The sequence below is a fragment of the Carica papaya genome, chromosome 8 (genome assembly GCF_054855325.1).
Source record: "Carica papaya isolate Zhongbai chromosome 8, ASM5485532v1, whole genome shotgun sequence".
NCBI lineage: Eukaryota > Viridiplantae > Streptophyta > Magnoliopsida > Brassicales > Caricaceae > Carica > Carica papaya.
Window position 1 is genome coordinate 4,981,379 of NC_142316.1, and position 14,849 is coordinate 4,996,227.

At 33.0% G+C, this 14,849-nt stretch overlaps 1 protein-coding gene across 2 annotated transcripts; it reads left to right on the top strand.

The window, feature by feature from the left end:
* Positions 1 to 7,171: 7,171 nt before the first annotated feature.
* On the top strand, positions 7,172 to 13,314 carry LOC110809897 (nuclear transcription factor Y subunit B-8-like). Of its 2 annotated transcripts, none has more exons than XM_088209407.1 (6): positions 7,172 to 7,346; positions 7,524 to 7,769; positions 9,377 to 9,506; positions 9,913 to 9,987; positions 10,195 to 10,245; positions 11,968 to 12,246. In XM_088209407.1, exons 2-6 carry the CDS (start codon positions 7,534 to 7,536, stop codon positions 11,998 to 12,000), a joined length of 525 nt encoding a protein of 174 aa, XP_088065533.1. In that variant the 5' UTR covers positions 7,172 to 7,346; positions 7,524 to 7,533; the 3' UTR covers positions 12,001 to 12,246. The 2 variants fall into 2 exon arrangements, with proteins under 2 accessions (XP_088065533.1, XP_088065532.1); XM_088209406.1 differs by lacking the exon at positions 11,968 to 12,246 and adding an exon at positions 12,905 to 13,314 and having other exon boundaries at positions 7,176 to 7,346.
* Positions 13,315 to 14,849: the final 1,535 nt, after the last annotated feature.

Genomic DNA, 14,849 nt, shown 5'->3' on the forward strand with positions numbered 1-14,849 from the left:
GTGACTTGGGAAATGAATAAGATGATCGGAACGTGGAAGGAGAAGATGGTGGGATGTCCCATTAGTTGGATAATCCAGATCGTCTCATGCCTTGGGGTTAACTTGATGTTGGTCACTCGGATGCTTACAGTTGCGATGTTTTGGATATTGTGCGGCCATGGCAATGTACTCAACCCTATCTTTACCTCTCTTAAACCAGTCGCCATTTTTGAGGAAAACAGAGAAATAGCAGAACAGAGAAGAGAGCAGGTAGATTGCAGAGAAGACACAGTAGAGAACAAAGCGTTGGGAAACAAAGGTTTTCGTTGCCGGTCTTTGTTTATAGAAGAAATCAAAAAAGGAAACCAGGGTTTATTCCTGGAATGAGTCGGAAAACCAGGGTGGATTCTTGGAAAGTTCATGAAAATCATATTCGACGCTATGGAGTTTATGAATTGATTTTAATTAATTACAGGTTTCCGGCTTTGAATCCCGAATTAGGAAAATAGAATTTCGACCGTTCGATTTTCTTATATTACACGTGGGTTTTTCCTGAAGTTGATCATCTGCTCCGTCGCGATATAATGCTGCTGAAACTAAATGGCACAAAAAAAAAAAAAAAACAATTAATCATCAATTTTCTTAAAGCAAAAATGAATAAATAAATGGATTAATCATGGATTTATCCATCATTAGATGATTAATTAATTAATCGTTTAATTAAGCATGCATGGATTTGCATGGTATGACTCACAAGTCTACGTCCACTGGAGAAGAGCAAATTTAAAAAACTTAATTAACACATTGACGGTATTCTTCACTTGCTCTAAATTTTCTCCTTCAACTTTTATCTTCTTTTTTTTTTTTTATAGTACATCAATAATTTACTGAAGCAAAATTAAATAAGATATTGAATTGAATTAAAAATGAAATTTAGTTTCATTAAAATTTCTATCTTCTTTATAGTATAATCATACTTTTATTCCACAAAATTGAGGGGGGAAAAAAAAAACTCAAACTTAGTATATAAATAATAGATGATATAATTTTCTATCAAATTAAAATTTGGAAAATTCAGTTCTTTTCTAATATTCCAAATGTAAATAGAAAGAAAATCAACTACCAGAGGTTTAACCATATTAAGTTGCAGCTTCAACATATTTTTTGAATTTTCTCCCAGAAAAGTAGTTTTGAATCAAATACCATATTAAGGTTGAAGAGGTTTAAAGAAATAAATTTATGAAACTTTCCAAAAAAAACCTAGCATTCGGTTAAATCATAAAAAAATCTTGTGAAAATTTATATCCAGCTATTTGTAATTGAAATTTCAATAATTATATTACCTTATTAATTTTTCTCAGCTTTTCTCCCTTTCTCTTCTTTTGTGTTTGGCGTCGCACTGAATCTGCTTCTCCACCAGCGCTTTCGTCTTCTCCGCTTCAGGTTCTCCTTTCAAATAAGCTCATTCTGTTACTCTTCTCTGCTTCTGTAATTCTACTCTGCAATCATGCGACTCTGAATCTCTACCGACCTCTGCATTTTTTGTTTTTTTTTTGCTTCCTACAGATCTGATTTTCTGCTTTAGCTCTCTCCCTCCTCCTCTCTCAGGTCTCCTCTATTTTTGTAGGCGGAAGCATGAATGTATCTTGGATTTTTGCGCGCCCTTTCTATTTAGGCTTCCCCTTTTCCCTTTTAGTCATCCCCTTTCTGCTTACTGCAAATTTCCTTTTTCATTATCCAAAACGATGCCGCTTTGATCATTGCTGGGTTTTGGTTCCCAGCTTTTATAACGGCGCCGTTTTAGAGGGCAGGAACGGGATTTGAATGGATCTGGGCCTGGGTGCTGTAGATGTGGGTTTTGGCCTTCTTTCTCTTTTCTTCAACAATTCAACATATATCTAAATTTTATTTATTAATTTATTTTTAATTCAAAATTATTTAAAATTTAAGTAAAAAAAGATATTAAAAATATGATTAAAATATAATACATCACACTGCCTCGAGGTTTTATGGCTAGTTACAAAGAAGCAATGGTGAACAAACTTAGAAACTACTATACGTATTGAAATAAGCTCCACGAGCGTGGTATAACAAAATTGACTCATATTTTTCAACAATAAGGTTAAAAAAAAGTGAACATGAGCCCATGCTTGACTCGAAGAAATAAGATAATGATGATGTTACTATAATTTATATATATATATATATTGATGATGTACTTTATATATATTTATCTCATTTTTTTATAACTGAATCTAAATATAATATCATAAAAAAAATTTAAAATATCTAACTTTAAGTTTGTTGCATTTTTTTTTAAGATTGAAAAAAAAAACAAGGAATAGATAGAATGTTATTGTGTAAGAAATGTTTTGTTACATAAAACTTTATAGAAGTTTTTAGTTGCCGATGTGAATTAAGAAGTAGTAGTTATCATGCTCCAATGAAATTTAGTGATCATCCCTAATTTTCTGTTTCCACCTTTCATAACATGGAAAATTGCATTATGGAAGACCTAAAGACAGCAGAAATGGAAAATATACGTAAAAGGAAAATTGGCTGACACTTAAAATTATGTGGTCGTCTTGTTGCTTTACCTTAAGGCAATATTAGGAATTTACCAGGAAACCCCATGTCTGATATAAGAAGATCCAACGGTCGAAACTTTGTTTTTCCTAACCCTGCCGGGATTCAAAGCCGGAATCCTGTAATTAATTAAAATCGAATATGATTTTCCTAAATTTTTTCAGGAATCAACCTGGTTTTCCGACTCCTTGTAGGGATGGACCTTGGTTTTTATTCTATAAATAAAGACCGGCAACATCAACCCTTGTTACAAACACACTGTTCTCTGCTCTCTCTTCTCTGCTCTCTCTTCTCTGCTCTCTCTTCTCTGCAATCTAGCTGCTCTCTTCTCTGTTATGCTATTTCTCTGTTTTCCTCAAAGATGAATACGGGTTTAACGAAGGCAAAGACGAGCATAAGCGCACGACCATGGCCGCAACATATCCAAAACATTGCATCTGTGACCATCCGAGTGACCAACATCAGGCAAATCCTAAGACGTGATATGCAAGGTCGTGAGACGATCTGGAATAGCATACCAGCGGCACCACCCATCGTCTTCTCCTTCCACGTTCCAATAAACTTCCTCATCTCTGAAGCCAGTGCTTGGAATTACATTCTAGATCACTTGATCATCTACGTTAATGGCGATATTCGTCTCTGCAATTTCATGGCAAACAATATCTACTCTTATGCACGCGGGCTTGCTGCCTCCGTCCACACCAGCTTCCTGGTTTCGGTTGACGCGAAGGTGTTATGGACTGATATCGTCGAAGATGCACATATAAACGAATGGCTCAATAATTGGTTTGTGCGTTATTCTCAGCATCGAGATCATCATCATCGTCAAGATCAACTTATTCAAGATCAAGATCATCAAGATCAAGAAGATGAAGAAGATTCAGCAAGGATAATAAAGAAGTTGAAAAGAGAAAGAAGGTTTGAGGATCTTGATGGTAGTGACGTGGGTATCTGTGCCATTTGTCTGAACGATATGTCGGCCTGCAAAGACCTCATTGACATGCCCTGCCGCCATATCTTTCACGACTCCTGCATCTTCTGCTGGTTGAAAGACCACAAAACTTGCCCAATGTGTCGCAGCATAGTTCATTAATATTCTATCCTATCATCATCTCTAATTTTCTTCTGTAATTTTGTAATTCTCTCATTCTAATTTCAATTGATAAAATGGTGGGTACATATATGTGTGTACGTGTGTGTGTGTGTGTGTGTGTGTATATTTATATATATGACATCTTTTATACTGGACAACTCCAACCACCCAGATATTCCTTCCTCCTGTAATTGCAACACAAATTCAATACTTTCTGTAACTACCAAAAATTCAATGTTGTGTCTAATTTTCTTTTATAATTACAAAGAGGAAAGAGAAAACAATAGAAGGATCTAATATCCACCTTCTTCGTTTTTTCTTCACTGGACTCCACTAAAAGTGAACTCTTCTTCCTTTTTGCAAATTTTTTGTTCTTTTTCTCGGCCTTAAGCTTCATCATCTCCGTGGGATCTCTCTTTTATCTGCTTCTCTCTGAGAACTCCCATCTCCAAGCTTTTTTTTCTCAACAGCTTCCTCCTTTTTTCAGCCCTCTCTCTCTTGTCCCTGTGCGAGCTCTCCTCCCTCTACTTCCGTCTTCGGCTTCGCCTTCTTTATAGGCAAAGAGAGACGATATTTCTCACTGAAAATCCTATCAGAGTATATTTATCCTCATCAGTGCGTGATCGCCTCTCCTCAGAGATGTGCACGTTTTTCTCTCCCTCTTTCTTCTGTATCTTAATCTAAACGACGTAGTTTTGATTAGTGAATAAAACGACGTCATTTCTAACTGGTTGGCTTGAAACAACATCGTTTTGGGCACTGGGCGGTTGGACCACGAGCATCAGTGAACTGGGCAGCTCCGAAGCTGCTAATCCTTCCTGAGCTTTGGGCTTGGGTTGTACTGAACCCAAACCCATTCTTTTTTTTTTTGTTTTATTAAAAATAACATTCAATAACAAAACAATAATAATAATAATAAATAACAAAAATGATAATGATAATAATAATAATAATAATATGGGTTCAAAGTCGAAGACAATTTAAAAGAAGAGTTTAATTGAGTTTTTAAGTTTTTAGACTTTTAAACAAATTTCTCAACTTCTCTTCTTTTATGTGATATTCGACCTGTGGTAGAAAAATTTTATCGTATCAATATCTCAATTAATTAAAATGTATATAGTTATCGAGTAATGGTGAAATTTACACTTTTTGATTAAATTCTCAATAATGATAATGATAGTATAACAAGTGCTAACAACATGTTTTATTTATGATCAGATATCCAAATGTATATATAAAATATAAGTGAGGATGTAATACCAAATGATAATGATAAGTAAATAAAATAAGAAATGGACGAGAGTATAAACTCTTTTATAGAATTTTGTCCACAGTATTTATGTCATATCTCATTTCTTAAGTCAACTACTTGATATTATATTATTTATTTTAAAGTATTGTAATACACTTGTTGTCGTCATAACCAATTCACCAATCGTTAATCTGTCACACAAGAACTCGTAAAAATTTTCTTACACATTTGTTATACTATTTGTTGTATTTAACTTACCAATCTACAAGTCGTTTTTGATGTTTAATTCACCAATAACTTGTATTTTTTTATACAAAAAATTTTCAAAGATTTGCTCAAATAGTTGACTTATAAGTGAATAACTTACTTATGACATAATGAAGGCTCAAGAAAAATGATAAAATATTTTATTTTTCTGTATTTTCTCATTTTATGTATAAAAAATCATACTCAAAACCTATTGGAGGACTGTATTATATATAGAAGTCTCAAAATAACCATTATAAATAATTTAAATTTAGTTTTGATATACAAAAATGGTGCATAAATATTTTCCAAATTTGCAGAAAATTTTTGTAAAAATCGCTTTTACTAGCAACTAACCTTAAAAGACCGATTTACTAACCTTAAAAGACCGATTTACTTATAAAAACTATTATAATTTTTTTGAAATATTATTTTTTTTTCTAACTATTAAGTGATACTTGACTAATATTCTCAAAATATTTTTTCTAACATATTTAACATTAAAAAAAATATATTTTAATTTAAAAATTATGTGATTTATACTGAGATATAAAATACACATATAACCAATTATATTTAATAATAAAGTGTCATTCAAGTATGTGTTAGTAATATTTTTCTGATCCACCTTTCATGTCACACTATTCTTCAAGATACTATACTATAAATACATATAAATGATTCTTTGAATTATATTTACTGACATAAAATGAATATTTTCTTAAGCTCTTTTGCTTTCTAAGTTCCTCCAATATATAAAACTCATTTTAAAATAATTTTAATAATTATTTTGATAGAGTTATCATTTAAAAATGATGAAAAGTTAATTTCTAAAATAGTAAAAAAAAATTTTGAAGAGATTTTTCAAATAAAATCTTTTTAATCTTCAATCATGAGTTTGCTAATCTTTTTAATCTAAAAATATATTTACTTTTAGTCTTCATTTTGTTTCTCTTATTGTTAATGCTCTTACGATCTTCCATGAATGTTCAACTTTCTTTAGTCATGGATTTCATATTTAGTCAAACGCTTATGTGGTATTGTCAACGTGAAGATAAATTTATATTATTTATCAAAATTAATAAATTGATTAATGTGTTTTATAAATAATAAAAGTCACAATAATTTTACAATTATAAGTGATTTTAATCTCAATCTTCAGTTAACAACGGATTATCGTTATTATTATTAATCTAATTATTATTTTTATTATATCACTTAATTATTTATTATTAGTAATATTATTATTGTTGTTATTATTGTTATTTTATTTTATTTTTTGTCAGACAAAGTTGATATATGACAAATAAAAATATTAAGAAATAATTAACATCAAAATATCAAAATCGAAAAAAAATATATTATAACTTTTAATTGAACATAAAATTCGAGGTTTAGGAAGAAGGATACCCAGTACATACTTGTTTTATGGACAATAAGCTTGTTCAATAATAATGATTCATCAGTTTAAAATATATACATATATATGTGTGTGAAATTTATTTAGGAAAAAAACACAAATTGAATGCTTGGGATTTTAAAGAAGGCAATTGTTTCTATTTTATAACGTTATATTATTATTGTCTTATATGAAAAAATAAAGATTTATAATATATTTTTAATTAATTTAAGGGTGAAAGATTATGAAGATGTCAAGCCTATATTTGGCACGGAGTGTAAAGGGCAAAAACACGAAATAAAAGGAAAAAAAAAAAAAAGACAAAACGACGTCGTGAGAAGAGAAGACTTATAATATATTTTCAATTAATTTAAGGGCGAAACATTATGAAGCTGTCAAGCCTACATTTGGCACGGAGTAAAAAGTCCAAAACACAAAAAGACAAAAAAGAAAGACAAAACGACGTCGTGGGAAGAGAAGATTGCAACACGTGGTCCAATGGGATTGCTCCAATAAAACCAAGAAGCAGCAATCTAACAAAGCCGGTCAAGAAAGAAAATTAAAAACGAATATATATGTAAAAAAGAGAGTCTGAGATCAGATCAGATCAGAGAAGAAAGAGGAAAAGAAAGAAAAAAAAAAAAAAAAAAAAAAACAAAAACCAACGGTGTTGATAAAGTCTATCCTCTCATCTCAGACGTCTTCCCCCATATCCGTTCTCCAGCGTCCGATCCCCTCTCTTTCCTCTTCAATCCAATCCCAATCTCTCCCGCCCTTTTACAAATCACCAGGTAAATAACCACCAGTACCACACTCTTCACCTCCTTCCTTCAAATCAAACCACTCTCTCCATATCCTTCTTACGATTCTCTCTCTCCAGAAAAATTTTCTTTCGCTTTTGAGTGAACCTAGGGTTTCTGTTTATGGATTTGCGAATCTTCCTTATTGTTGTTATTGTGGTTATGCAGGTTTTGGGAGATGGCGGAGCAGCAGGCTCAGGGACAAGGGGCGCCGGCGAGCCCCGGTGGTGGAAGTCACGAGAGCGGCGACCATAGTCCGAGATCGAACGTGCGCGAGCAGGATAGGTACCTGCCTATTGCTAACATCAGCCGAATCATGAAGAAGGCACTTCCTGCTAACGGCAAGATTGCAAAGGATGCTAAGGAGACCGTCCAGGAATGCGTTTCTGAGTTCATTAGCTTTATCACCAGCGAGTATGCTTTTTTTTTTTGGTTTCATTTGTCTGTTTTAATGACCTCGACGCTTTTGGTTATCAAATTTATTGATCGTGCTCTGAGAACTGGTTATTAATTTCTTAGCTTCGTTATTAGCTTCAGTATGTTCTATTTATCCCGCTTGCCCTGGAAAAAGAAAATACTTTCTGGTGGTGAATTAAACGTATATTTAGTCACTAATTTCATTATCCGCAAGTATATTTGTGAAGGAGGAGAAGAAAGAAATACATAGAGAAGAAAAAGAAAGAAATACTGGGAGAAGAAAGACTGATAATTATCATTTCTCACATGTCTTTTCTACTGGTCCATCCCTATTAATACCATTGTCAGCTATTAACTGCCTGTAACTATCTCAGAACCGTAACTAACCAGCTATTTCATCATTTCATACATATCTTCAATACTTGCGCTTAAAAGTCACCTTCAGGGAGATCAAAGTGGTCCTCTTGTGGACATCCCATAAAATTGAATCAAATCAAAATAGGTATGCTATCATACTGAAAAAACTTTTTTTTTTTTGGTAATTCTCTAATCATACTGAAAAATTTTAATTGCCTTCAGCTTCAAATCTGCCATTTTTGTGTTTTACTGTGCCTAATCAAAGCATCCAACTAGTAGCTGGACCAAATGATTTTTTGGATGAAGTTTGTTATATAGCGAAGCATCAGAAGGAACTCCAAGCAAACTGAGACAGAGAACCTTTTTTTTTCTTTTTTTTTTTTTTTTGCAAATGATTGATTGGAAAGGCAAGCCTGAACCTTCATTGAACACCATCTTCTTCATCCTATTCCAAGTTCTATAGACAACCTTTCTGATCTCTGATACTGTTCGACAGGTCTTGTTAGGTCTGACAGCAGAAAATTCCTATTAAAGATAGGAATTGCCAAGATTTGATCCAAGATACATATTAAGTACCCTCTTTGTATCCACAGCTTCTTGTACGCTCCAACCATCTTCATTGTTGTTGGCGCCAAGTTGGTGGGAGCCAACTTCTCTTTAAGCATTGGTGGTTTCTCCGAAGATACACTTGATTCGGACAAATTGTCTTGCAAATCTTCAGTTGAATTTATCGGCCAAAGCTGCAAAACACTCAGCTAGGGTTTGATGTCCTCTTTTAGTGTCTTAAGTTCTTCTTTCTGAGATGAGTTTAGGGTTCAAGGAAAAATTTATGGAGACAAGAAGAAGTATTTAATGATTGGTAAGTTTTGTTTCATTTTTCTTCAAGGAAGAAAGTGGATCATGTGCTCTAATACTATTCATGTGTAAAGGAGGAGAAAGAACTACAAAGAGAAGACCGAAAAAAATACAAAAGAAGAGAGGTAGATGAGAGTATAGACAGATATGAAGAGGAGTGAATAATTTCTATTATGCCTGACATTCCTTTACAATTGGGTTTCATCCCTATAAATACAATCATCAGCTACCAACTGCTTAACTAACTATCTCAAACCCCTAACTAACCATCTACATCCTTTCCCACATAACAATCAGATATCAATTTTTAGTTATTTATTTATGTTATTAATTGTTTTCTGATTGCTGTTTTTGAGTCTTAATGGAGGACTTGGGTGGCTGACTGATTGCAGGGCAAGTGATAAGTGCCAGAGAGAGAAGAGGAAGACAATTAATGGGGATGACTTGCTTTGGGCCATGGTGACTTTAGGTTTCGAAGATTATATTGATCCACTCAAGGTTTACCTCACTAGATACAGAGAGGTGCCTTACTTGCTCTTTGCATTTGAAGTACATTACTCCATTATGTTTGCTCTGGTTCATTGCTGAAACAGTAGCATAGAGTGGGAGAAAATTAAGAAATTGAATTACGTTCTTTTGGTTATACTAAAATGTCAAAGTTATGAGATTTTGTAGAGGAATAGTTATGTTTGGTTGAATTATGTTCCATTGATTAATTGATGTTTCTCTTTTCCTTGTTTTGTTTTTTGGTTGTGTATTTGGTCGATTGGCATGCTGCAGATGGAGGTGAGTGAATATTCTTCCCCTCTTAACTTGTTTGCTTTTCTTAATATATCTTCTATGCTTCATGTTTTGATAAACTTCTCCATTTTTCTTATGGAACTCGCTAAGTTCTTTTGGTGGTATACTCATTTAATGTGTTCAATAGGGTGACACAAAGGGATCTGCAAAGGGTGGTGATTCATCCATTAAGAAAGATGTTCAACCAAGTTCGAACACACAGGTTGGTTATGAATTTTTTATTGAGTTATGCATTTTTTTTTTGGAAATAAAAAAGAAGTATATTATTATAAACATAGGTATCAAGGAGGTACCACCCATATACAAGATAATTACTTTATTGAGCTATGCATTGTGCTATTTTAACTGGAAATGTGTGCAGCTGAAAATCCTAACACGTGCTTTTCTGCACTTCTGGTAATTCTTGCAGCTTGCTCATCAAGCCTCTTTCTCACAAGGTGTTAATTATGGAAATTCCCAAGTAACCTCTCTCTCTCTCTCTCTGTCTCTCTCATATATTGTATACACTTATATAGATGGTTAGATTTCTCCTTATGCATGTGGCACACGCTCCCTGGTGCTCACATCCCCTTTTACACACTGTATATTTCGCTTCAAGAGCTGATATAAATGCATAACATGGCTTAAACATTCTAATATCTTGATACTGTCATACTTCTCTATATGCTATCATTTCTGGGATGGAGTACTATCTGGGATAAGGTCACAATCAGCCTGTTATAGTCCCAACTAATGGATCTAGTTATAGGACGATTAACACATAAATCAGTAGGAAGAACAACCTTCTTCTTTGATTTTCTGCCTTTACCTATTTGTAGATTGAAATTAAGAGCTCGTTGGGAAGAGAGACCCTACAATCTCTAGAGTAAGAAAGTACTCTGCTTTAAAATTATTCTTCATACATAATCTGTCGTAAAGACAGCAATTCTGGTTTTATTGCAATGAGAGGGTAGTTATCTAGATGTTATTTTCAGAATTTAGTAACTACCTTCTCTAATCCCCTTTATTTCGAAAAAAAAAACCTTCTCTAATCCCCTTAATTTCTTACTACTAACTACCTGTATTTCACTTAACATTCCTACAATTGTTTTTGGAAATAAAATACCAAAAAAAGACAGAATATTCTGACAAATTTCAGAAAGTCTTCTCCTTTCCTTATTACGTACATCTTAGTTGCACCCTAACACAGCCTGGAGTTCTTCTTTTCTTTTTCCAACAGAATGATGATAAAAGGATCGGTGGCTATTCAGGAATACATTTTATTTCTTTCTTCTCATTCCTGCAACTTGAAGGAAGTTACCTGAGTCTCATTTTTTTTTTCTATTTTGGTCTGTATCCATGCAGTTCTAACATAACATGATATGATATCATGGGACACGTGTTATGGGACATCACGTGTGATAAAGTTGAAAGTAGGCAGTTTCCAGTAATTTGTAATATCTAGCAGTTTATGGATATTGCTTGGTAATATGAGGAAACTATAATTTCATCCAATTTAGTGCTTAAAGGAAGCTATCCCAATGAATTTTTAATCTAAGTCATACATAATTCTTAATGGGCATTTTCTTGGGGTAACAGAAGTTTTGTTGCACTCTTATATGACCAAAGCAAGAAATAACAAAAAATGTAACAGACCAGGTAAGCAATTATTAGTTTCCACTTTTAGAAGTTCAATGTGAACAGTAGAATTACCACAGTATAGGCAGTGCAGAAGAGCATCTTTTGATGTTAAAAAAATCACCTAGTTTCAGATGAATTCATAACACTGCTAAGTTTTCTTAGATTCAGGAATTTTTAATTCATAAGTTTACCAAATACTTTCTTCTGCTTAAAGTTTTCTGAGTCTGCATAGTTTCTGAGTCTTTTGATTTGGAATGATGTCAGAGAAAATGATGTTGCAGTTTTATCCTAGCCTGATATCATGCTTTCATAACTTGTATTTCATATTAATTTGTGATTGCTTGCTAGTGTCACACTCATTAAATATACATGTAATCATATTTTTCACATTTACCTATCCATATTTTTTGAACAGTTCAAGTTTTCAGCATTCCTTTTGGCTAGTGACCTAGGATGACTATGGATCCCATATATTGTTTGGAGAGCATGCTCTGAGGCTTGATTATTGTTTATTAATCTGCTGTAAAAATGAAGGACACTCATCATGAATTTGATTCTGCAGACCGCGTCACACTATGCCACGATTCATTGCTAAATCTTTCACCACCATTCTGCTGTTATCATTATTGCAACTTCTCACCATTATGTACTTTGCTATTGAGTGTGCTGACTAGAAAGAATTTTGAGTGCCAATATCATTATAATTTTCAGGGAAAAAATTGTGAAAGATGAGATGACTTAGTGAGATATAAGGACTATGGTGGTTTATTTTATGATGTCTTGCAGTGACATTGTAACAAATGAACACATGTGATATTAATTTTGAAATCTGTTGATGGAATTTGAAATGTATTGTTTAAGTTCTGCTTAAAATTTTTGAGGATGTTAATTTGCTTAATTTTTTTAAGAGATTCCATCCTTTTATAATTAAACTAATGATTGATTTCCAAATAAATTCTGTAAATCAAGTTCATTTGTTGCAAACATAGCCTTACCAAAGATCTACCGGGTGTAACATGCCTTATATTAATATGAGGATGTCTTGCAGTTCCATGCATGCATACTGGTCCTCAATTGGGTTAAAAATTAAGAATATAAGAAACTGTCTTATTGATGGTTTATGATCGGTATTGTGATTTTGAGACAATAATATTTTGATCTCTTGGAGTTCAGTTGTCACTTAATTTTATAGTGCATTTTTGTTTGGAGTTCTCCTATTGATGGCTCCAGGTGGATATGTTATTCTCTGCCATTGTACTTTATCTCTTCTCACTCTTCATAAGATTTTTTATCCTATAGAAAAATGAGTCATATGTTGATTGTGAAGGCCACTCTGATGAATGTGCTTCAGATTTGTGTTTGGTATCCTTTCCTCTTTGGACGTTTGTTTCTTGCTTTATTAGTTTGATTTGTGTTTGTTGAAGACATTTAATTAATGAGATATGTTCTTTTCTGGTTTATTAATTCTGATATTCTATTTGCTGGACTGGTGGTTGTAGTCGCAGGCGCAACATCTTATGGTTCCTATGCAAGGCACAGAGTAGAATCTGCTCCTCCAGCTTATTTTATTACTTAATCCCATTCAAGAAGCTTGTTTAGTGCCCACAGCAAATATTGTATCCAAATCTTGATATGGTTCGCTGCTGACGTCCTAGACAGTTTCTGTCCTCTGGTTGAGTCCGCAGGTTCATTACTGGTAAAGTTATGTATATTATACTTTATAGGATGAAAATTTGAAGTGCTGTACATCTTGGGAGGATTTCTTTTCCTAGGATTTGTAGACGGGCACTTTGCAAGCCATCTAATACTCTGTTCTGAAACTGCATGTTCAATATCACTTTGAATATGATTTTGGACAATGTAAGGATGAATGGACTGGAAGTATTTGTTTTGCCCAGTTTTTTGTTTAGTACGTCTTCTTTTGTCCCAACGGATTTGTTAATTTTTCATGTGCTACTGTCTGGTGGTGCCATTGGTATCTTTTAAGTTCCTGTGAAATGGCATGAGTAGTGTTTTCTGAACGAGACAGGAATTGTGAACTTGGGGACAGCTTGTGACAATCAGGGGCAGGCACAGCTTGCTTTAAGCACTTGCCTGGTCTTATCACTTCGGTTTCATGGGATATTTAATCAATGCACCATGATCCTAACTAGTTACTTCAGTCATTTGGTTTGATTTCATACAACTTTTATATGCATCATGAAATAAAACAGTTTATCAAATTGATTGTATGTAAATACGAAACTGAAAGGAGCTTTCTACTTAAAATAGTCATATTTCATACTCGATATCGGAAGCACCTTTGTATAATTGAACATTTGCCTGATTTTCATTTCAAACGATTTTATCCTCTGTTCCTTTTATGTGCCGGAGTAAGTGTAGATCTATAATCTCCATCTCATCTGATGGATTCTTTTTCGTGAATTTGTAGTAATCAAGAATTTGGCTTGCACAACAAAACTTATTTTAACAACATTAGTTCAGTGTTTGGTTAATAAGATTTCTACTTCACTTCTAAGAAAATATAAGTTTGATTAAAAAATATAAAATAATTAATTTTTTAAATTAAAAGTAGCCTAGTAGTTTAATTTTATTCAGTTTTTTAGAAATTTTTTAAAATTTAAAAAATATTGTTATTATTCCATCATCTAAATCCTTTAATTTTATTATTTTTATCCCCAACTCAAATTAAAAATGAAATTCCAATCAATATTTTCCAACCAAATTCCTAAACTCAAATTAACCTTTTCAGCAAGCCGAAACCCAATTCCAAATTAAAATCTCTTCTATTTTTAATCTCAAATTCCAAATCCAACTTAGGGTAATTTTTTTATTGGGAATATTAGTTCAAAAAGCCTTCATCTAATCATTATGAGTTTTATATTTCTTAAATAATTAACAGCTTGTAATTATATTAATTAAAATTATTATACTATTTGGAAATCTAAAAACCAAGTAAAAAAATAATTTTATAATTTCATTTATTAAAAATTCAATTATTCAATAATATTTTAAATGTTTCTCAATTTTTTAATTGTGCCGTAATCAAATTTTTCAACACGATGCTTAAGATTTCTCGCACGTGATGTCTAATAAAAACCAAAGTTTAATGTCAAATCCCTAGTCGGACAAGCCAATCGTATTTGTCATACATCAATTTGATGTCAAAGCTAAGAGAATCCTACACACAAACTTTTAAAACCCTACACTTAGATGGGCTGAGGTCTACATGAAAAAAATCACCAAAAGTAAATTTAACAGAAACCCTAAAATATCCATCAAGTCTGTTCATCATCCACTACCCAACAATGGTTGACAATGGCACCCCCTGCCAACTCCAAGAAGGTCCCAATCAACCAACATCCAAACCACATCACAAACTCTCGCAGAAACTGCCACACTTTGGCAGTGCAAGCTCCCACACCAATTAGTTTTTGCGAATTT

Excerpts from the sequence above, each read along its gene's own strand:
- LOC110809897 (XM_088209406.1), top strand. The coding sequence starts at position 7,534 with ATGGCGGAGCAGCAGGCTCAGGGACAAGGGGCGCCGGCGAGCCCCGGT. Across the intron at positions 7,770-9,376 it reads ATTAGCTTTATCACCAGCGA|GGCAAGTGATAAGTGCCAGA; the intron begins GTATGCTTTTTT and ends GACTGATTGCAG. Across the intron at positions 9,507-9,912 it reads ACCTCACTAGATACAGAGAG|GGTGACACAAAGGGATCTGC; the intron begins GTGCCTTACTTG and ends TGTGTTCAATAG.